General features: G+C 41.3%; 3 protein-coding genes across 4 annotated transcripts; all 3 read right to left on the bottom strand.

Annotated features, from left to right (window-relative positions):
* Positions 1-2,945: 2,945 nt before the first annotated feature.
* Positions 2,946-5,979, bottom strand: LOC105926200 (gap junction alpha-3 protein). The gene is made up of 2 exons (XM_012862460.3): positions 5,611-5,979; positions 2,946-4,885 (listed from the first exon to the last, which is right to left on the bottom strand). The coding sequence occupies exon 2, from the start codon at positions 4,868-4,870 to the stop codon at positions 3,803-3,805; it is 1,068 nt and encodes a 355-aa protein (XP_012717914.2). The 5' UTR covers positions 4,871-4,885; positions 5,611-5,979; the 3' UTR covers positions 2,946-3,802.
* A 4,124-nt stretch (positions 5,980-10,103) lies between these two features.
* LOC105926288 (gap junction beta-1 protein) lies at positions 10,104-12,043 on the bottom strand. 2 transcript variants are annotated; one of them, XM_012862573.3, is made up of 2 exons: positions 11,907-12,043; positions 10,104-11,164 (listed from the first exon to the last, which is right to left on the bottom strand). In XM_012862573.3, the coding sequence occupies exon 2, from the start codon at positions 11,148-11,150 to the stop codon at positions 10,323-10,325; it is 828 nt and encodes a 275-aa protein (XP_012718027.2). In that variant the 5' UTR covers positions 11,151-11,164; positions 11,907-12,043; the 3' UTR covers positions 10,104-10,322. The 2 variants fall into 2 exon arrangements, with proteins under 2 accessions (XP_012718027.2, XP_012718111.2); XM_012862657.3 differs by lacking the exon at positions 11,907-12,043 and adding an exon at positions 11,379-11,466.
* Positions 12,044-15,464: 3,421 nt separating this feature from the next.
* Positions 15,465-23,088, bottom strand: LOC105926109. The gene is made up of 8 exons (XM_021316417.2): positions 22,575-23,088; positions 19,203-19,335; positions 18,102-19,095; positions 17,795-17,928; positions 17,513-17,676; positions 17,123-17,277; positions 15,954-16,039; positions 15,465-15,839 (listed from the first exon to the last, which is right to left on the bottom strand). Exons 1-8 carry the CDS (start codon positions 22,713-22,715, stop codon positions 15,745-15,747), a joined length of 1,902 nt encoding a protein of 633 aa, XP_021172092.2. The 5' UTR covers positions 22,716-23,088; the 3' UTR covers positions 15,465-15,744.
* Positions 23,089-23,609: the final 521 nt, after the last annotated feature.

Here is a 23,609-nt window from a genome sequence, read left to right as displayed (position 1 = left end):
TTGGGCCTGATTGGCACTCATGGGAGCTTCTCCTGATGAGCCTTAATGAGCTGGTCACACCCTGGAAAGAAGGATTATTATATGAAGTAAAATAAGTTAAATATAAGTTAAGTAATGGCCTGTGCTGCACTTTATCAAGTCTGATGACCCCAAAGCGCATTCACACCCTGATGGTGGTGAGCTATGTCAGTAGCCACAGCAGCCTTGGGCAGAGGAAACACTTAACAATAATAATAACAACAACAATTAGAGGTGCTAAACTGTGTCGTGATTTAATGTTTTGGGATATACACACCCCTTTTCTAAGTAAAAAAAAAATTAACTTGTCATTCTAAGTAGATCTAAATTTCTTTCATCACCTTCATTTCAAAAGTAGATATGTTTTACATTATCGGCTATTTTAGTTTCTTTGCTGATTTATGGTGCTTCATTTTGCAAATAACACTTCTGAGTATTCAATTAATATTTGTGTTTTCTTGAAATGACGCACTCTGGCTGTGAAGCACTTTGAGTCTGGCGCCTCAACAAACACAACGAAAAGTGCTTACACCCAGCCAAAACTCAACATTAAAGTGAAAACATGGAGAAAAAGCATGATTTATGAGGGACATGACGCTTTTGGTTTTAATACATTTGAAAAGCACAATAATCCACTTTGCTTTTCCAGTGAGAGAGCCAACGCTGTAAGGAAATCACGCACGGGCTAAAGAAATGAGAGCGCTTCGTCGCCCTGAACGTGCAGGTTTTCATACCAGAAATGTGCATCTTCTGTGCTCCGTCTACAGAACAGCATGAATCTTTAAACATGACGCATTTATTCCTGCTTAAACAATTCAGTTTTGATATAGTGATATATAGCTGACTTATTCTACTCCTGACATACTCTGCTATATTGTGACGTTGACTTTGATTTATTTACATTGCGTTTTTAATGTATTATTGTCTATTATACTTTTTTTTTGAAAGTTTCTTGGATTTTTTTGTGTGACAGACCAACAGAAAGTAGTGCAAATTTAACTTGGAAGTACACATCGTTTTCATGAGTTTTACAACAGAAAATCTGAAGCGTGGCATGCATTTCTATTCATCCCACTTGAATCAGTACTTGGTGTGATCACCTTTCACTTTTGGCAATTCTTCTATTCTTATTATTAATTCTTCTACCTGTTCTTCTTTGCCAAATTGCTCAAGTTCTGACAAATTGGATATAGAGTTTGTTCACAGCAATGTTCAACTATTGCCAAAGATTTTCTTTGACATTTAGATCCAAGTCTTTTGAACACTTATAGTTTGATCTAAACCCTTAAGCAGTAGTTTTAGCTGTAAATCTAGGCTTCTAGTTTTGTTGGAAGATGAGCCTCTGCCCCAGTCTCCGATCATTTGCAGCATCTAACAGCTCTTCTTTCAAGATTGGCCTGTATTTGGCTCTGTTCACCTTCCCGTCAACTCTCACCAGCTTTCCTGTCCCTGCCAGAGAAATCCCCACATCATGATGCCGTCAACACCCTCTTTAGGTGACCTGTCCACTGTCTTCCTTAACTTTCATGATGCTGTTAGTTCACTCATGGTCTCTAACAAACCTCTGAGGCCTTTATTAAAAAAAGACTGAATTACCATACAAGGTTTTAATATGAGCCATCTGGGTAGTTTCCCAGGGCTGCATTAGAAATGGGGGCGCAGGCTCACTGTACAAAATATCTAACTGAATTATCTTTAAGTTGCGCTCTAACCAAGTCCAATCAATGAGGAGTTGCCTCTTCCATGTGCTGTGTAGATGCCTCCTGCTTGCTTCCAAGAATAGGGAGATCAGGGTGCGTGTTCAGCTGTGGCTTGTCCAATGACGGGTTCACATTTTTTAGCTACTGTGTCTGAGGGCAACTGGTAGCTGCACCCAACAGGAACATTTTGAGAAACTGTTTTCACAAATTGGGACTGTTTCTGTGAATGGTTGTGTCATGGAGAGCAGAAAATATGACGCTAATACAGAAAATAGCAGGGCTAACAGAGCTGTTGCTAGTAAACAGTATGTTTAGCACAGCTTCAGGTACAGCTGCAAGGAGTTTTACATAAGCGGAAGGCTTTATGTTTTTTGCTTTCCAGACTAAGGCAGAAAGTGAAAAAGAGAGGCGGCAGTAGGTTGCGCTGGATTTTATTTAGGGCTTATAGCACAATGGAGGTGAATTTATGCGCATGATAGGGATCCGTTTTTGGAATGATTTACCAACGGAAATAAAAATAGAAACTGACCTGAAAACATTTAATAGAAAGGTGAAACATTGGCTGAAAGAAAATCAAATATGTGAACATTGAGTCATTATGATTATGTTGGATGTGAGGTGTTGTTTTGTGTAATGTTGTTAGGATTGTGTAAAATGTTAATGGTTGTCCTTTATAATGTATTTTATATATGATTGTGCAATGTGAGCTACGTTTTAGGAAAATGTATTTTATAAAGGCCTGACTGGGGACTGGGGTTGCAAATTAGCCTATAGGCTAGAAACCTTTCATGTAACACATTTATACATTTTGTTATGGCTCTGCCTATTACAATTATGAATGTAATAATGTGTGCTGCATTGTCCCTGACAAATAAACTAATAAAAAAAAAAAAAAAATGCTACACTCTCAAATGTCATGTTTTTATTTTGGCAGGATTTTAAAAAGCATGCAATGCCTTTCTTTCAGCTTACTGTCTCCGGTTAACAAAGTTGATTTGTCACATAACCTCTAAATAGAATACTTTGAAGCTTGTGGTTGTATGTAATGTGATAAAATGTGAAAAAAGTTCTAGTGGTGTGAATACTTTTGCCACGCATAACAAATGTGAGGATGAAGAGCACACAATTACATAAAGAGTGCGAAATAACTGCGGCAATATTTGTTTTCCAATATAATCACTTCCCTTTTCCAGATTTGAAGCTGAGACATAAACGAACCGCCGGCGGTGCAAATTTAAGACAGGTTTATTTCGAGCAGTTAAACAAACCGGGTCGTCACCAAGTGCTTTACAGGAACCAAACACAAATACACATACAAACAAGGATCAACCCAAAAAATGTGTTCACAATTATCTTCTTCATGACTGTCGAAATAAAAATACAAAAACAAAAGAGACAGCACAACCCTTGGAACTCCTGACACCGGTCCAACTTTTTCTGGGATCAGAAACAGCCACTCGGGTGTCCAATGTGTTGTCACGTATTGCACAATTCTTCACTTCAAGTCAGAGCAAATGAACTTGCTCGTGACCTCAAAACAGGCAAAGGAAGCTAAACTTAACTCTTCACCCTATCTTGTTTCATTCACTGAAGTCAAGCCAGAGCAGAACACGTTCCTGCCCTGGAGTCTGAGAACTTTCCAAGCTTCGAGGAAAGAAAAAAAAAAAAAAGACAATTTAAACCTGACCAAACCATGTAATTCAATGCGGATAGAGTCATCGCATACACAAGCCAATGCAGTAATCACCAACACCAATCAATTTTTGCTGATAACATCCTATTAACCTAACTTGTGTCCCACAAACAAATGTGATCTAGGCTAAAATATAAAAAAACAATAACGTTTCACAAAATATTCAATCAAATGGCAACAAAACAGGAAAGTTCATGTGAAAAATGTAACCCATGTGTGTTTAGGTGTACAAGTACACTCTGAAATGTAACCCCCCCGCCAAAGTTGGAATGAGTCAAACCTGAGCCGTCTTGTGTGAGAGGGTGAGCTCAGCATGTACAAGTAGCTTTCCTGACAATGTAAGATTCCCCTCACAACCGTTTTAAGACCCTTCCAAAAAACATACAGCCCTTCATATCTTCAGATCATCTATTCTAGTCCGGCTGCTGCTGTGCTTGCCGCTATAGCCGGACCTGGTCTGCGTAGGAGATCCGGGGGCTGACCCTGATCCTTTTTTCCCCTTCAGGTCACACTCTTCCGGCTTGCTGCTGCTCCTCTCCACCGCCAAATTGTCCTTGTTCTGCTTGTAGGCCGCCTTGCTGTGGTAAGGGTGGAAGGACGAGTCGGTGCCCTCGGACAGGGGGGACAGGTTATAGCTGGGTACCGGCGGAAAAGCTGACTGGACTTGTTGGTGCCCTCGGAAGTAGTCATCGTAGCTCGGCACAAGCGGCACAGGACCCTCGCTGGGCCCCTTGGAGATGCTCTGCAGGTTCTGTTGACCCCTCCTGAAGGTGATGCCCTGGCGGCACTTGGTGAATCCCAGGTGGTAGATCTCTACTAGGTTAAGGAACAGCGACACACTGGCCACCCCGAGCATGAAGATGATGAAGATAGTTTTCTCGGTGGGGCGGGATATGTAGCAGTTAACCACATTGGGGCAAGGTGGTCTGTCACATGTATACATGGGTTTCAGCTCAAAACCATACAAGAGGTATTGGGCTACAATGAAACCCACCTCAAACAATGTTTTAAAAATAACATTAAAGACATATGTGCGCAAGAGCTCCCCCTGAAGTCGCACTCGTCCTTTCTCGTCCCTTATGAGAGCTTTCTTGTGATGAGCGTCTACAGCATGTTGTTGCTTCTCCCTGTCTTTCTCCTTGTGCTTCTCCTCCATCCGCACCAGGTGGAGGATGTGGCCCAGATAGATGAGGGTGGGCGTCGACACGAAGATGATCTGCAGCACCCAGAAGCGGACGTGGGAGATGGGGAAGGTGATGTCGTAGCAAACGTTCTCGCAACCGGGCTGCTTGGTGTCGCAGGTGAACCCCGACTGCTCGTCGCCCCACACCTTCTCGGTGGCGGCGCTCAGGACGAGGATGCGGAAGATGAACAGGACGGTGAGCCAGACTTTTCCGACCACAGTGGAGTGCTCCTGGGCTTTTTCCAGAAGCTTTCCAAGCAGGTTCCAGTCTCCCATGGCTGCGTCAGGTCACTAAGAGGCAATTGAAGAAGTGTTACACAAAAATCTCTGTAATATATGGAATTTGTAAATTATAAAAGGCTAAATATGTCCTGAATGTACATACATTCTCTAAAAAAGTCACAGGAAGCTCCCAACGGGCATGTCTCTAACAAGCTGAGCTGCTAACTGAGCATTCAGCTGCTGTCCACATCCACATGGATGTAGACAGGATTATATTTACTTAAGGAGAGTATATATTTGGTGGGCGCGGACAGGGGGAAGGCAGGTTTCTGCATGTCCTGGCCTTCATGACCCCAACCGTGGCAACATGATCCCCCAAGAAGGTGAAATCAAACACTGGGCAGATGTGGTGGAAATGCATACCAGAGGCATTTGAATATTGCTGATACTGTTAGCTTCTGATATAAATTATATTAGAAATGTCTCCCATCTCAGATAGATTTGATGTTCAGTGGCATGGTGCTACCTTGAGTTAAACTGCTGTGCTGGGAGCCACCACCAAGGCATTTCTTAAATGCTTGAACAAATACAGTCAGAACAACCATTTTTAAAAACAAGCTTTTTCAAATTAAACTCACCCACTCCAGGACAAAACATAGAAACTGAAATAACTGACACTAAGAAACGATTAGAAGTGATTGTCTTGTAAATCTAAGCTCTACAGCTTCTTACAAAAAACTCGGAAGGCCAAAAAATACAGAAATACACAAACATAAATAGTATGCACAACTTACATTTACTGGTAAAAACCACCTTGTCAACCTGAAAGATCTCCCAGAGTGAAGCTTTTCATGTCCAGGAGGGTCCATGGACCTGTCACGTTCTGCAGACAGGCCTCGGTGCGGCGTCTGATCCAAGGGCCCTCAAGCATTGCCCTTGAATGGACAGGAAAAGCTGACTCCTTCAAGCAAGACGCCTTGTTCCGCACTGACAAAAAACCCATCTGACTCAGTTGTCCATTTTCAAAGATCAAGACGGGCAGAAATCAGGGCCCAGGCTGCTGCCCAAGGGTCTTCCGCCGCAGCCACATAGCCCACTGGAAGCCCTCTGAACCTGCTCTCCCACAACACCGCCCTCCCCTCTGTGGTTAAATTTGGCACTGTGGACTGTCTCTAATATAAACTTCTGAAGACCTTGTTTCTCAGCTGTTACGCTGAGTGACATGGAAGTGAGCCAATGAGGTTTGTCTGTTAGGCCTGTCTAGCCAAAAGAGACCCCGGGATCTAAATATAGCAAAGGGGCCTATCTCCTATCACCGAGGGTGGGTGAGTGGCATGATGAGTAGCCTACGGTATTCTAACGTTACAGCTTAAAGTGACACAGAGAAGGAAAGCGAGCCATTGGTTCCAAAATGACAGAATCACTTTATAATTACCTTCAAATAAAAGTCAACTGTTCCAATAGTGTAATTCTTTATATTACACAGTTTAAAATAACATACTTCATTTAGCGCGTTTACCTGCTGTTGAACCAATTCATTTTTACATACAGTATCTCACAAAAGTGAGTACACCCCTTAGATTTTTGCAAATATTTTATTATATCTTTTCATGGATACACTGAAGATAAGACACTGTGATCCGATGTAAAGTAGTCAATGTACAGCTTGTAAAACACAGTACAGTGTGTATTTGCTGTCCCCTCAAGATAACACACAGCCAATAACGTCTAAACCACTGGCAACAAAAGTAAGTACACCCTTAGGTTAAAATATCCAACCTGTCAGGACATAGACCAAAAGCGCCACAGGCTACATGAAATTGGTCTGCAAAGCTCTTCTAAAGCTGATGCACAAGAACGCCAGCAAAGCATTCGCTGAAGACAAGCAGACTAAGAACACAGATAACTAGAACCATGTCCGTGGTCTGATGAGATCAAGATATACTTATCTGGTTTAGATGGTGTCAGGCGTTTGGTGGGAACCAGGTGAGGAGCACAAACACAGGTGTGTCTAGCCTGGAGTCAAGCATGGTGGTGGGAGTGTCATTATTTGGGGGTACGTGAGTGCCTCCAAGATAACCCCTCCTTTACTAAAGAAACTAATGGTAAAGGTACTGGACTCACCAAGCATGTCTCCAGACCTAAACAATAAAGAGGAGAAATAAATCCTCAGACAGAATGTGGAGGAGCGCAAGGTCTGTAACCTCCACCATGGAGCTATAGTGAACTTTATATCCGAGAGAGTTGACGCAGTGCTGGAAAACAATATTTGATGCCCCTCAAAATATTAACATTTTGGGCCAAAATTTGTTTATGCGCTATCTGATCTTGAGGGGACAGCACATTTACACTGTTATACAAGCTATACACTGACTACTGCAAATTGAATCAATGTATCATGTCGTCAGTGTTGTCGCTTGAAAAGATATAGTAAAACATTTCCATTAATGTCGTGTGTATTCACTTTTGTGAAATACTGTATGCATGTCAACAAACGTGTATATGAGAGCATAATGTGTTGAGTCAGCAACAAATCTTATGTAAAAACAGTGAACTTACTTGAAATAGCTGTACAGATCAAGTGCTAACTGGGATCTGTTGACTAGCTTAAATTTATTAGAGTCAGGAGTAAAAGCAATGTCTTGGTTTTCTCAAGCTTCAACCTCTTTACAAACATTTTTAAATAGTATTTCAACTGGACTTGGACATTTTCCACTTAGTTTTGTAATTAAAACAAACAAAATACATATTTATACATTGTTAAATTCTTACTTTAAAGTTGAAATTTCCAGGTTTCAATTTGAAACAGAAAGGTTTCTAGTAGTCAGAGCTCCACGTAGGTTAGTTGAAGTTTGCCCACCAACTCTGACCTCAAAATCTAATATGGCTGCCAGCCATTATTACAAATAAATGTGGAAAACAATAGCTGATTGTTTGTTTTTCAATAAATCTTTTACACAACGTCCTAGACAACATTCTCTTCTGAAGATATGAAGGTGTTTAAAAGCACAAAATGCAAAAAAAGACTATTGTTAGCTCCTGTTGCTAATAGTGGTTAGCAGTGGCGTCTGTTGATTAATAGGGCCTGTGAGGGGGTAAGAGGGCACTAGAGGTCATTGATTACAACACAACAATAAACTCGAAAACACATCTGTCCACCCTCACTAGCCTGCTGCTGGATTTTTAAGTGTGGGGTGCGTGGACCTGGGAGTATAGGATGTGTGTGGTGAGTGTGAGTGTGAGTACTGCGTCCCCTTTTCTTAGTTGTTGTAGGAGTGTTTGCATGTGGGGGCACTAGGGTTGGCACACGTGTATGTGGTTTTCTGTTTGTCTTTTTGTCAGGTTGGAACTGAACTACCCCCTCTCTTGGTACATCTCAGGTCTCCACTAAGCTTGGAGCTCACCCTCCCATCCTTCTCTCCTCTGATGGCTGGTGCCTTGGCCCGCTGGTGCATTGGTGGTCCCCGGTGCAAAGGGCTAGGTGCTCAGGCGGGCGCATGCTCGCTCCCGCCGGCTGCTTCGCGGGGGCCTGGGTTGATGTAGTTCTGTCAGGAACCCAGCCGCGGGGCGGGGCACCCCTGGGCCTCAGGTCCCTGGGCCCATGGCTAGATCCGCTCCAGCATAGCTGGCTGCCGGTGGAGCTGGCTCCAGGGAGCTTTGGCGTTGTGGTTGTTAAGGGATTTCTGCAGGCCCCTTTCTGCTCTCCCCTGGGATGGCAAAGGCAGTTTTCTGTGTTGGCCCTCTTGGGTACCTTTGCTCTGGGGGTCCCCTCGGGCATTTAGGGTTCTGGTTCCCTTGTTGACAGCCTCAGTGCTCTCGGGGGTGGGTCTTTGGCTCCTCACAACTGCTATTGAGCATTTTTCTTATGGAAAAACCTTACATACACAAGTGTACTCTCACAGACACCTACAGGTGTTTGGATTCAGATGCTTACAGATTCAACTGTAAAGATGCAACTTTGATTGGCACATATGATTCATTAATCTGATTGGATAAATGATGAGTTAAAGCGAGGATTAGTTATGGGTGCAGACGGCTGTGCCCTGAATAAAATCTTTCAGTAACCAATTAGAGATCAGAATGATGTCACTTGGATTCCTTTAGCTTGAGATCATACACTCATCTGTACGGAATCCTTTGCAAAAATATAAATTTAGACTTCCATAAAATAAAAAATTAAATAAATAAACCCAAAACGGAACAAGAATGCTGGAGAAATCAAAACTGACACTTGAGAGAACAGATGTATGTTTTGTTGTTTCATAATTTATATTTAGCCCACTATGTTTACACATTTTTCCTCCATCTTTGGTGGTGGCGGGGGGTTGGGGTTAACCTGAGCGCCCCCTATAAACAAGCCCCCATTGGTAGTTTGCCTGGGCACTGCACATATTTAGCACATCTTACTGTTTTTTCCCCCTCAGAACTGAACAATGATTAAGGTGGGACTTTTTTTTTAATTACCATGTACAGTACCATAAAAGGAACACTAGAAGAAATGTTGTAATTTTGCTTTTGACTAAAGGCCATGTGTAAAAGCACTTTTTCAAACATGTTTTATACATGTGATTTTGACATATTGACTTTAAAAGAACCATTTTCTGGCTTTATACATAATACACAAAGTCAAACCAAATCAGTTAATGTAGTGAATCAACCACATAAACAGCTTTATCTTTTACGCTTGCACCAGCTTTGATCTAGACATCAGTACGAAGGAAGCACACTCCTTTAGCTAAATCGACATAGCAACCTAACATTTTGATTGTTAGTGATGAGCACTCTTAAGAGAAATAACTTTTTATTACGTATTCGCATATAGCTGCTCATTTCATAAAATTTTTTACACAAGGTGGTTGTTTTGTAACCTCAATAGTGTCAATGGAAAAAATGAAATATAAAAAAAGCCAAAGAACCTGTCGTAATATATGTTCATGTGCAAACTGATCCAGCATTGGTTTCCAAAATGCTATACTTACAAAGGAAATGCTTCACAGCACCTTCTTTTATGGGTATTTATTTTGTTTTCCTGGAAAAGATTCTTCTGTTTCACAGCTCATATATACCACTATGCTGGCAGTAAGAGCACGGATCGACTTCCCCTGCAAGAGTCATCAAATGCATCCTGCTTGCAACGTCATGCAACAAATATGCAACCCTGAACGAAAGAAATGAAGGCAACGACTGCCGATGGTTTGCTTAAATCAGGCAGTTTTCCCACAGTCTCAACTTGTGTGCAAATGAGTGGAGAACACAGACAAAAAAACAAAAACCTAATGCATCACGGTTGGATATTTAGAAAAACCATTCCCAAGCCTTCATTTGCTTTAGATGATGTAGGCAAGGAAAACGGAACATCCTTTATTCAATAAATATAGAGAAAAAATACAAGTAACGCCTTTTATTATACATAAATAAACGGTAAAATAATCAAATATACAGTTTAGGTGTCATTAATGCAGAGGATACTTATTTGACAGGAAGGATTCATTAGTTTAATGAAGACTCAGAAGGCAGAGCACCTCTCGCCCTTTTCGGCCGGGTTCTTCTTGGCCATGGTTAACTTTGACTTCAGAGACTGATCTGCTATCAGCTGATTGATTTCATTTTGTCTGTACGAAGACAACCTTTGAGTTATCCAAGCTGCTTTGGACTCGTCCTCGGGGCGACTCATGCACCGTTTGCAGGCCCTGCTTATGAGGTAAACCACCTCGGCCAGGTTGAGCAGCACGCACACCCCGGACACGGCCAGCATGAACACCGTGAATATGGTCTTCTCTGTCGGTCTGGAGACGAAGCAGTCCACCGTGTTGGGGCAGGGGTACGAGTCACATTTCACCAAACGCACCATTTTAAAGTCAGGGTAGATCATGTAGAAGATGTAGAGGAACGCCACCTCGAGGATGAGTCTGAAGACGATGCTGATCATGTATGTCCACCAAAGAGCTCCTGTGATCTGAAACTTCTGGTTCTTGATGTGCTCCAGCTCCTTGGGGCTGCCGCGGCCCGACCTTTTCAGGGCCTTCTTGTCGACGTGTCGCCGGTGGGCCACGTGCATGGCCACCAGCAGCGCAGGGGTGGAAACCAGGATGAGCTGGAGAGCCCACAGCCGGATGTGCGAGATGGGGAAGAACTGGTCGTAGCAGACGCTGTTGCAGCCGGGCTGCTGGGTGTTGCAGGTGAAGCCGGACTTCTCGTCGCCCCAGACGCTCTCGGCGGCAACCACCAGCACCAGGATGCGGAAGATAAAGATGACGGAGAGCCAAATGCGTCCGATGCCGGTGGAATGTCTGTTTACACCGCTGATCACGGCATAAAAGGTCCCCCAGTTCATCTTCGACTCCAGGTCTGCAGAGAGGTCAAGGTAGAGTTAATTTGATTACCTAATCAAACGGCATGTTAAAAAGCTCTTACATTTTTTAGAAGCGCCTCTCGAAAAAAAAAAAAAAACTGTAATCAAAGAAAGTTTCTCCTGCCCAGAGTTAGTCTACTAAGCACAATATCTATCAATGAATAAAACAAAGTCAAAAGGTTTTAGCAAGACTAGATATCAGAGCCTTACCAGGCTCATCCGGCGGTGCAAGCGTCGTAAGCAGCGCCGGGTCCAAACATTACCATCCTGAGGCTTGACCTGAACATGAAGCTGGCCAAGTAAGACGCAGCTCACAAGAAATAGCAAAGTGGCCGGCTGGCTCTATAAAAGCAGGGGCGATGGCCTAACACAATGCAGCATCACAAGACGCAGGAAATCGAAGCCAATAGGCAAAACTTTTGCCGAGTCACGTGTCCTGCTGACCCCATATTAATACTGTACTCCAAAACTGGCCTACGACTCATTCACAGATGGACAGACAGAAGGACGGCTGTGGTTTCTCCAAGGTACAACAATAACAAGGCTTGCCTGTTGGCAAAAATGCCCTATTAGATAAAAAAGATGATCTCCTTTCCCACATCTACACAGAATATGGAGTGTAAGGACTTATTAGCATACTTTCTAGGTGATTTTAGGGGCACATCAGCCACATCAAATCTAATCTCTATTCACAACGAACATCAGTATAAGACAGAAAGAAGAGAGCACGTATTTTACCTTCAGCTGTGGTGGTACACAAAAATGTGTACAAAATGGGAAGAAAATGACTAAAATACCGTGTATTTTAGCGAGCCAAAAGGCTGGATTGAGAACACCGTGCGTTTGGAAAATGCAAATCATTCCTCCGCCACTAGCCGCTGCCCTGCACCGTAGCGGTCATATGCCCTTATATAAACCATTTACATACAATGGCGGCCTTTATCAGGCTGCAACAAGACTCTTTAGAATTCAGATCAAACGCCTCGATTTCCGCCCACCCCGGGGCAAAAGGAGGAATCTGTGTGGACACAAAAGGCCTCAGCCCGGCCGCATTATTTATTGTGCTTGGCTAGGACGGTGACGTGAAGGAAGCTTTTGACCTGGGCCACCGCTGCAGAGAATGAGAGGTTGGCAGTCAACACAACGCATGACTTCTCAGATAATCGACAGATAAATAACTTTTCCAGCAGATTTATTTTTTTTATGTAAATGCATTATTACACAGTTCAGTGCTGTGTGCCAAGAAACCATGGCCACAATATTAGCAATCTTTTGTCATATTATAACAAATTATCAGTCATTTAAAACAGCAGCAGTTTCTGCGGAGCGCCTTTATTGCGCATGAACTGAAAGTGAAAGAAGATGAATCGCTCGTTGCTCATGCTCTTAAACCCACCCAGAAACAGATTGCAGAAATGAATTGTGTGTTTTACTTTTTTTTTTTATGGCCCTGTGAAGTGATACTTTACAGTTGGTTCTCATAAAAGTCTGAAAGAAAAAGCAATTTAGAGCAACAAGCTCAACTCCAGGGGAAACAATGCCCATTTGTCAAGTCATATACATTAAAATAATCTACAGCGGTACACTGGGCCATCTCTGCGTCACTACTGACAAGTCCAGTGGGAGGGTTTGCGTGGAGAAGCCAGTTCTCTGAATGAACTGAGAAACTCATTCGCAATCAATCCACCGAAGGCAGACACAAGAGGCAGAAACCAAAGCCAAAGATAGTAACTTTATTTCAAAAGGCAGAAACACAAAGGGAAATCAACATGCAATCGTACAAGAACTAAAATTAGCCACAGTGGCTTTTTGATCTAAATCAACTCTGATGCAAAGAAAATGAACTTGTATAAATCTTTGTTTTTGATGTACAGACAAATTAAGAACAATTTTACATCAAACAGGTAATCCATCTGAACTGCGACCGTCTATCACTTTATACAGATTCCAGGGTGCTTTTTATTTTTGCTCCATGCAAAGGGAAGGAATCAGATTAGTTTACATAATCCCATGTTTTTCTGGTAGAGGAAGTACCATTAAAGTACTTTGGGCTGCCTCTATATGGAGCTAAAACCAGTGACAGCTTGCAATATTGAAAAAGAGATTTGGCACTGTCAAATTAACCATTGAAAAAATAAATATGGGAAAATCAAACATTCGAAGTCAATCATTGTTAGAAAGTAAAAAATGGGATATTCTCATTTTATGCTGCAGCTTTTTTGTTTTCTAATGAGAGATGTTCTTAGTGTCACTTGTCGTAGAGTTTCTTCAGCTACGATGTCACGACAATTATTAACTGTATGAGCGAATCAAGATAATATTAATGAAAATAATACCTTTTCTTGAACCGGAGCCTTCCATCACTGCAGGTGGATGGCGAGGAGTACCGGAAATAGGAAGGCCCGTGAAGGAGCATTCAATTTATCCCCACCCGCGACGGCAAACCAGTGCCAGCTTGTAGTGACATCGTAGCTGAAGGAACTCTGCAGTGACACTGAAAACATCTCATTAGAAAAAAACTGCAGCATAAAATGAGATTATAAATTGTTACTCTCTGACAATGTTTGAATTTTTAATGTTTGATTTTTCCGTGTTTGAATTTCCAAAATTTTTTTTTAATGTTTGATTTTTACAATGCCAAATCTCTTTCGATGTCATTGCACGCTGTCACTGGTTTAGCTCAATGCTTTTAGTGCTACTCAGAAAATAAATTAGTAATACCTGTCAAATACAAACATCATGGCTGTGCTGGTGGTAATTTATGCAGAGTTCTGGTCACCACTGTAGTTGGTTGTGGGAACAGTATCAAACTTTATAAAGGGCCCAGTACCTAGTTTTATCCAGCTGGATCTGCTGATTGACATGTTTAGTAGGCAAGATTACCATTATTAGCAATACAAGCCAATACTGTGGTTCTCTGCATTTACCACTGTCGAATACAGCAGCAACAGGTTCACATATTGAACTGTATGTGGTTTATTTCAAGGAAGCACAGGCTGATGTGCAGATAAACTGCTTATTTTATCTCTTCAGCCATTAATAATTTCAGCTTTCCACAACAGCAGTTCCAGTGCTTACTCAGTTTTTGCTTGAGACTGTTCTTGATTGGCTCTAAGAAAAAGGACCGGTTTGTTTCTCTGCAAAGTGAGAACTGCGTTACCCAACCCCCATTAATGACACTGGAGGACTGGTTGCGTTTGAGTACTGACTCAGGAACGGCATTCATGCATTCCTCCAGGAAACGTTGAATATAACCACCCCTCTATACCCTAATCAACCTCGTTTAACTCTGTGATCGATCATGTCGAAACAGACAGCCACAAGAAAGGAGACGGTGAGCTTACGATATTCTGTTGAATGTCAAAGCTCCGTTTTCACCGTTCATCTTAAATTGGATCAGAAACCAAAATCTCCAGAGAACATGTCACTTAAAATATTGTGTTTGGTTGTTAGTCTCCGTGAGCCTGGACCTAGCAGATTTGTTTCTTTGCTTAAACAAACTTAGTTCAATGTACAAAATCTGTGCTGGCAATGGCGAAAAACTGATGCTTATCAAACAATGGTACCAGTTTACCTCTGGAACTGGTTTAGCGGTCTTATATATCAGTTGGTGAGAAATTTTAAATAAATGGAGGCTTATCCTTCTAGGAGCAGTCAGATGCAAGTCAATGACCAGCGTCGTTTCGTTAGTAACAAAGAAATGTTAGGTTAAAGTGAATTATGTAATGTTTACTCAGAACCCAACACACACCTTTTTAATGTGCTAATAGGAAATTCAATGGTAATGTAAAGTGGACGACTGCCCTCGTTCACTTTTTTAGTGCATGGGTAATTAGAGTCCATTGTTTGGTGAGAGTTGTTTACTTGAATCCTGATGAAACCGTTGTTGTAAGTTCTTAAAAAATTTGTTTAATGGCAGGTTAGAGATGCTGGTTTAGCGTTGGTTTCTCTCTTTGGACAAACATGGCTTCCAGACAGAAACTGTCAGAGAAACAAGTCTAATGACCCAGAGGAGGGTTGGCAGGACCTGCACTGCTCATTAAAGGATGGGCCTTAAAAACAGCAGCTCCCCAAACTCTGCTTTGTTCAACTGCGACTGAGGCTCCAGAATTGACTAAGACTCCTGGATAGTTGTGGAAATGTATCCACAAACAAACTGAGCTTAAGTCCGGTTGCCTTCAATTTAAGCCTGTTTTAGTTAAAACGTAAACGTAAAAAAAACTTTAAAAGAAAGTAATTCTGCTGTAATCCTAGACAATAAAGTGAGGTTTCTGATGAAAATTTTTATTTCTTTTTTTAATATAACATGTTATTGATTAATTTTTATGTAATAATACACACAGGTGGGGATGGCTCACATTCAGACACTAAAGATCAACAATGCTACTGACTTAAACATAAAACCAAATACTGAACCATGAGACAGCTGTCTTAGAAGACCTTTCGAAAAGTCTCTGTAAATTTGTACACAGCAGGCCAAACAATAGTTAAAAGTTACAGACTATGTGTATTAAAAGCCTCTTCAGCTACATGGCAGGCTTGCGTTCCCCTTCACAAGTTGCCTATAGAAACTCTGTCATTTCAGCGAGCAGAGTTTACTTTGAGAGTAGCACGAGAGGAGATATTTTTCCCATTTAGACTCCTGTTCCCTCATCTTAAGTTGAACAGCACCTATACATGAAAAACAAGAAGTGAGAAAATTAAAAAAGCAAGTAAAACCATCAATATAAGATAGATCCAGTGTGGGTCCACGCTCGTGTGTGGCCCGGCCTCATCTCCACTCACTCTTTTTCACAAGACAGTGGTTCTTCAGTTTGCTGTGGTGTGCATGTCCATTTTGGGCTAATCTCAAAGAAAGAGACGCTCCCCTCCTAAAAAACAAAAACACAATGAGGTAACAGCCTTTTAACACACCTACAGTTATTTGCACGAGTTATCGCTTTATAACAAGACAATGCAACATATTTGGTAGGTATTTTATAAGACTGATCAACACAGCAGTGTATAATTGTAAAATGGAAGGAAAATGATAAGGAGTTTTCAAAATCTTAAAATCTTGTTGTGCATATATATTAAACTCAATGGGGAAATCATTTGTAGAAACACCTCCTAGTCTTTTGAGCTATAACTATACCTGCTTTGTAAAGCATTCATCCATCAGTTACCTACGCCAACAAACAACCATGCAGATGCATTTATTATACTGCTAAAAGTCTTTTGCGGCGTCTAACCGGTTTGCAATGTTTTTTGTTCCATTCAGCTCTACATTTTGACAACAGTTTCCGATCATTGTTGAAGAAGACCATCCCCGCAGCATGATCCTGCCACCGCCATATTTTACACTGGAGGATTAGTGCATTCAGGGTGATTGGTTGCCGTACACACCATCTTGCACGTAAGCCAAAAAATGCCAATGTTGGTCTCATCTCATCTATCTGGCTTGGGCCAAACTACAAAATGGAACATCATATGGGACTCCTTAAAAAACACCTTTATTTTTGCCACCCTTACATGAAGGCCAAAAAAATATATAAATTAACAGGCTAATAATGAATTTGACTTGAATCACTCAATAAAATGTTCAAAGACTTGGAATATTGCTTTTAAAACCTAACTTTGCTTTAAACTTACCCTTGACCCGCCTGTTGTGCTACTTTATGCTCCTGTTAAGTGAATTTTCACTAACGTTCACTAAGAAAGACATTTATTTAAGTTGTTTCAGAGTTTTCCCATTTTTAACTATAACAATTTTGCCAACTATGCATCTTTTTCCATGCGATTCAGAATGTTGCACAGCCTTGTGTTGGTCTATCATATAAAATCCCAATAAAACCCTGTAATATTTTCAAGGCATCGTACACAGTGACTATATGACCCAGATGACTGCTTTGGAATTTAACACACCACTTTCTTTTTTTAAAATGAATTAATAACGGTGTTTTATAATTAAGTACCTCATAGCTCCAAGTTTGCCCTTTTCCAGGAACAGCTCGGCTGTAACTGTGGGCCCCTGTGGGTAAAGCCTGGCATAGAGTGCCCTATCATGTACCATCGCTTTGAACCAAGCCACCGCCTCCTCAGTCCAATCCCCACCATTAACGGGGGTCACCTGAAGGGGAGGAAGCAGACAAAATACCGTGAAATGAGATAGTTAATTTCCTTCCGCATAAGGCACTAGATAAAGCTATGACTAAATGCACGGCAAAGGAAATAATTAGGCTCTCTTTCTTACAGAGCTGTTTATCATCTCTTCCCATGAAAGTCACAGACATTAGTTCCAGAAACGGATGTAGCTGTGCAGAAGTGGACGGATTAGTGCCGGGTCTGGAGTACCGGCTACTCACATGAGCCAGAGAAACCTGCAGAGCCTGAAGTGGCAGCGCTGCTATTTCTGGGGTGAGCTCCCTAATATTAGAGAGTGACACGCAGGAACTGTCGCCGTGGTCCAACCTTCTCACCTCCACGTTTATGGACGACTCTCTCCCAGCCCCATCACTAGCGTTATTATCTAGGATCCAAACGGGAGAACAGATTAGTCTGAAATTCCCAGGGGGCGGTAATAAGGGACACTGCTACCATCTAGAGGTAAGCCTTTGTAAAAAAATTTCACATCCAGCTGGACCCACCTCCTCTACTCACTCCAGAAATCCTCACCACCTCAGCTCTACACCACTGTTCCTTTTGGGGAAGCCAGCAGATGACCTGAGCCCCAATGTCTGGAATGTAGTTCTGCTCAGCGCATATATCACTGGCTTTAAGGCTGCAAAAACACCAACCAACCAAACAAACAAAAAACGAAACACAATTTTATAAGGAAGAAATAAAAAAAAAGAGAGAACAAAATGCAACAAAACTGTATGTGAGCTTTTTTAACATGCAGAAATAATTGTGGAATTGGTGACTAGTTGCGACAGGACCACACTCATGACTTACTCCCTGAAAAGAGGCTCTAGTTTCTCAGAGGAGCCGATGTTTTGGATGTAGAAGTTGGTGGGACTGAAGACGTGAGACACCAAAACTTCAGCCTCCTCAAACTTCCTGATCTCGAATTGGGGAATGTTTACATGATTGGCTGCCAGCCTATCTGAATGACCGAAGCTGTTCTTGAGTCCCGGTTGTGTGCACCGTAGAGCGTCTGATTTTAATTCTGTAAATACGGAAGCGTTCTCCACTTGAGCCAAAGCATCTTGGTGTTTTTCCCTTTCCGAAGGACTGCCGTGTGGAGATTCCTGCATCAAAACTTCTATAAGGATGTCTCCTACATCCCATAGTTCAGTTTCTGAGGCGATGACGAAACTGTAGATCAAAGATCCAGAGCGGACTCTTTTTGGTCTGAAAACAGGAGCTTGGTTAGTGTTGGCAGGCAACATTTTAGGGGCTTGATCCTCTGTCACAACATGTGTGAGACGGTAGCTTTTTGTGTTGACGTCAGGTGACGTTCCCGGTGGAGCATCTGAATTGTCTGCCTTGCGTTTGCTTTTCGTAGACCCTGAAAAGGTGTCCTCAAGTGAACATTCGGTCTCAGCTTTCACTTTAAGAAAGCACAGCAGCTGGGAGGAAGTTGGCGTTTGGTATGGCACCTGGAAATCGCTGCTATCGCCCCACAATACTTGAAACTTAGAGCGGCACTCTGATATCGCCGGGAACCCGTCCTGGAAGGACGGTAGAAGCACTTTTGACTCCTCTTCATTGATCACATTGCTCTGAATAACGGCAGGTAGGATGTGCGTGGAGACTTCTTGGTTCTTGTCTTCGGAAACAGCCTTTTGGTTTGGCTTTGAAATGGAGGAGCTTGCAGTCTGAGCGCTGCCATGTTGCTGCACTGAAGGCTGCAGGGAGTGGAGGGAAAGCTTAAGCTGCTGCTGGGACAGGGCGGCTCTCAGTGGCTGAAAGTAGTTGAAGCTCACCCCAGTGAATGTTTGGTGCTCTGTTGACACAGAGGAAGCAATGACTTGTTTTAATCATTACATCAAAGTCTGAAAAAGGTATCTTTTATGCTCCAACCTTCAAATGAACTCATTTCATTTGACTTACCAGCTTTATGGTTCTTTAATGAAGCTGAGAGCTTCACAATTGCTTTGTACTTTTTGTCCAGAGCCGCAGTGACATCTCCTGTCGCGCTGGTTGGGACATTTGAGTTGAGGACACCATGCACCTCTTCATATGCCTGGTGGACAGGTCAAAGCGCTTTATCAGAATAACCCAAAACAAAAACAAATGGCTAAGATGTTGGTTTAATGAGCTGAAAAAGGAAACATAAAAGATTAAAAAGACTTCTGGGAATTAACCTTCTTTTAAGGGGAAATGGTCATAAATCTATGTTAGAAAAACAGACCTAAATACAAAAAAGCTGAATTAAAGTGCACTCTTAGCTCAGCGGCTCATAAATCTCTACATGTTGGATCATCCTAAGAAGCTCGATTGGATCATTTTGTTTGTTGGAATCTTTTTTATCTTTTTTTTTTAAGTTTAAAGGGCTCCATCACAGCAAAGGAAGACCCTAACTTGTCTATGTTTGTGCATATTTTTCTAGTCATAGGCGTGCAACCTAAATGGGAAATATCAAGAATGCAAACTGAAGAAAGCTGCCCATTCATCATGTATTGATGAGCTGACTGCTGGATTATGAAGGCATAAAATAAAAATATTTCCAGATGCTTATTTTCGGTTCTTTGCGATTACCCCTCTCTACTAGAGGGGGTAAAACTACAAAAAAAGAAAAAGTATACAATTGCAATTTTCTGCTAACTTATTTAACTTTCCTAGATACTGCAAAGGAATACCCCAAGAAAGAAAATATTTAAATATATTGCATCGGCCGGGTATAAAGTAAGTTGTAACCAGAACTAAATGCTCCTAGACTGGGCGATAGGGATGAAAAACTACTGTCACAATTACATTTTTTTCTTATCTGTATTGAGCAATTTTGACCAATCCTGTTTTAAATAAAAAGGTGTGGTTTCTAAGATATCATTTGTTTCAATACAAACAAAAATAACAAATTATAATAATAAAAGTCAAAATAAAAAACTACAGAAATTCATTTCTAAAATTAAGTTAAATTGAATTTCCTTGAACCTTGACTAACATCGGCCAATACCAATGTTAATTGTGATATAATCATTCAGTTCTTAACATACAGGTCCAATGGTTTCTGTTATCTTTAACCATTGGAAAAAAACAACTATTCAGTTTTATGTTGACAATCCAACCGTAGCTATTAGGGTTGTAAATCACCGGTTTTATCACGATACAATGTTATGTCAATTTGTTTGGATGACAATACCATATTTGCGATCAAAGTCTGTTACGATTTCCGATCAGTGCGATCGATGTGTGATATCGTCTGCCCTTCTAATACTATTATATGCATTGATATTAACTCATGTAAAATATGTAGCAAAAAAAAGGTGATTTAAAAAACCAAACAAACTTTAAAGCCTCTTTTTAAAGAAGGGTTTAGAAAAATAAGTGGCTGTTTTTTACCTAACCATAAAGCTGGACAGAAAAGGGGCATAGCCCTGCCTCTAGCGGCCTATACTGGTACCGGTATGCGTGAGCAGAAGGGGTATGGTCCTGTCTTCTGGGACTCTCTCCCTCAACACCTCAGACCAGTTTTTACAGTATACAGCACAAAAAATCAAACTTGGTTTTATGGGATCTCAACACACGTCCCCTCTGTGGGACTGTAAAAGGGACATATTTATCTCACTTGTCTATGCGGCCTGTCCAGAGCTCTCAACTCTCACGCGATAACCGTGTGACACACATTTCCCTGACTTCCCACGCACACGTGACGTTTCTCACACGGAAAAATAACAATGGGCCATAAGGGCTGCGGCGATCTGTTCACAGCTTTCAGAGCTCAGTCTGAACCCTGTTTTCTGTGGAGCTGCTTCAGCTTCTTTCACAGCTTGTAGCCATCAGTAATTACTGCTGAAGTTTGTGTTAACAGAGCAGCAGGAAGAGCGATCAGTCATCAATAGTGCTGGGTATCATCTAGGATGAGCCGATTCGATACGATTGTTGATACATAGCTCACGATACAATACGATTCTCGATACAGTCAGTTTGATTTACTTTGACTCGAATATCGATAATTATTACTTACAAATTAATGCTCAAAGTCATTCAATCAACAAAACAAGCCAAATATTTATGTTCAATTTATTGAACACTGATAAATTAAACAGGAAAACAAAGTTCATTTGGTTCAATGCAGTTAACGTATCACAGAAACCAAAAATGTGCCCAAACGTCTGATTTTAGGAACGAAGGAGTTTCTAAGATCCTGTCTGCCATGCCGCAAATTCATCTCACTTGCTCTTCCTCACTGTAAACAGTAATGGTGCTCTGTAATAACGCCCTCTAGGGATTGGGAGGTATATCGATATCAAAAGCCAGAATATCGATATTAAATCGTTTTCAAAAATATCGACATTAATCTTTGTATCGATTTTTATGCACAGCCCTAGTCATCAATGGGCCCAAACAACATAAACTTTCGAGAAGTTTTTAGAGCAAGTATCTTCCTTTTTAGTCATAAAAGCCTGACTGTCTTCTGCCTAAAATAAAAACAAAAACAAAACAAAGAAGGCTAAACACGGGTTTATTATAGCTGGCCCCAAAGGGACAGGGTAAAGAGAGAAGAGGAAGAGGCCAAGAATGGAGCCTTGAGGCACTCGGCATGAGTGGTACTCCTTAATTAAATAAAATAAAAAAGCAGTTCTTCATTCTTAAAAAAAGGAGTGTAATAATAGCTGCAAGACCTTTAAACTACTTTATTACTTTATTAAGCGATTAATTATTTGCACATTTGGGGTCTGTTTCATTTTATCCCTTCATGCGGGTCTATCTAGAATGAAAATGTTTTCCAAGAATAAAGCAGACAGCTGGAATGGACTCAGGAAGGTGGGAGATTTTGTTGCAGCAGACAGGATTTCTGGAGATGAGTGACAATCAGAGCAAATTGTATTTTCCGTCAGATATCTGGAAACGACCACAGCTGAGGTTTGCTGTGAATGGAGATGAAACAGACGAGATTCTCCTCATATTAGGCAGTCTGGGTATGTTAAAACGACCACAGGAGAATAGTTGTGTGTGTGTGTGTGTGTGTTTTTTTCAGTTTTAACCCACTGACTAAACAATAAAGTGTCCACACTCCTCTTTCACTTCTTAACAAAAGTAAAACATCTCTACTTCCATCTCACTCTTAACTTTCCATAAACGTTGATAGGACTGTCTATATACTTGCTTGTATTTTTTGCTTGAATAGCTGTTTGTTATATTGGATGTTTTTTTTTTTTTGCAAATTGTGTTAACGATTGTCGTATGATTATGAAATTTATTCCATAAACTGTCCAGCATGTGTGCGTCATCTTCCCTCATCGCTGCAGACAACATTACCTTGTCAACGAAGTCCCGAAGTTCTTGCTCCAGGTTTTCTCGAGCGTTTTCCAGCAAATACAGCTTGTAAATTAACTGTGCCTTCTGGACTAATCTGGATGAACGCGGTAGGCGGAAGTCAGCCATCTTCCGAGACGCCATGCCTTCCAAGTGTCAAGACCAAGAGTAATGGATGAGTGGAGCTCGTCGTGAGTACACCCCTTTCTGTCCTTGCTTAGTTTGCCAATTTAAGCAGGATATAGCTACAAAGGCGCAGCACTTCGTCTTTTTGTCGACGACGCTTGTTTCTTCCTCTGTTCGTGCTAAACCCAGAGTCCTGCACTCAACTACTGTCATCCAATCCTGCTCGGTGCGCGGAAATCAGTGTCCGCCATGTTGGAAAGCAGCCCCAACAGTTTTCATTTGTTTCTTCTATGGAGTATAACGGCGGCTTAAACCGCAAGCAAATGAACAACGTGCGGGTGTTTTTTCAACGCATTCTTCTGTCTTGAGGATTCAAATCTCGCGGAATATTTTCTTCTTCTTCTTCTTGTGTTTATTGGCGGTTGGCAAACATCTTTTCGGTGTGCATTACCGCCACCAACTGGTGTGGAGTATGGATCCGAATGGCCCTATTCCTAAAGATAGTTATATTTATATATCTATAATATTAATTTACAAAAATTAAATCCTCCTAATTATTCATGTTATTGTTAAATATTTAAATAAATATTGATGACATTTTTTTTTTACTTTTTCTGTAGAATATCTATCACATAAAATTTAACTTTCTCCTGATTAAGGTCTCTAACTAAATTCCTTCTTTCTTCTTCATACTTCTTACAATACATCACTACATGTTCTACTGTTTCGTCTTGTCCACAAAATTCACATTTGCCCGACATATGTTTCCCTATTTTGAATAGTGTATTATTTAATCCTGTGTGTCCAAATCTAAGTCTTGAAATAACTGTTTCCTCTTTTCTGCTTCTTTCTGCTATTCTTATTTCTCCGACTTTCCGTTGAATTATATGGAATATTTTCTTCTTCTCCTGG

This window comes from Fundulus heteroclitus, chromosome 23, assembly GCF_011125445.2.
Source record: "Fundulus heteroclitus isolate FHET01 chromosome 23, MU-UCD_Fhet_4.1, whole genome shotgun sequence".
Taxonomy (NCBI): Eukaryota; Metazoa; Chordata; class Actinopteri; order Cyprinodontiformes; family Fundulidae; genus Fundulus; species Fundulus heteroclitus.
This window is presented reverse-complemented; position numbering and strand designations above follow the sequence as displayed.

Excerpts from the sequence above, each read along its gene's own strand:
- LOC105926288 (XM_012862573.3), bottom strand. The coding sequence starts at position 11,150 with ATGAACTGGGGGACCTTTTATGCCGTGATCAGCGGTGTAAACAGACAT.
- LOC105926109 (XM_021316417.2), bottom strand. The coding sequence starts at position 22,715 with ATGGCGTCTCGGAAGATGGCTGACTTCCGCCTACCGCGTTCATCCAGA. Across the intron at positions 16,040-17,122 it reads GGCAAACTTGGAGCTATGAG|GAGGGGAGCGTCTCTTTCTT; the intron begins GTACTTAATTAT and ends TTTGTTTTTTAG. Across the intron at positions 15,840-15,953 it reads CCACTGTCTTGTGAAAAAGA|GTGCTGTTCAACTTAAGATG; the intron begins GTGAGTGGAGAT and ends TTTCATGTATAG.
- LOC105926200 (XM_012862460.3), bottom strand. The coding sequence starts at position 4,870 with ATGGGAGACTGGAACCTGCTTGGAAAGCTTCTGGAAAAAGCCCAGGAG.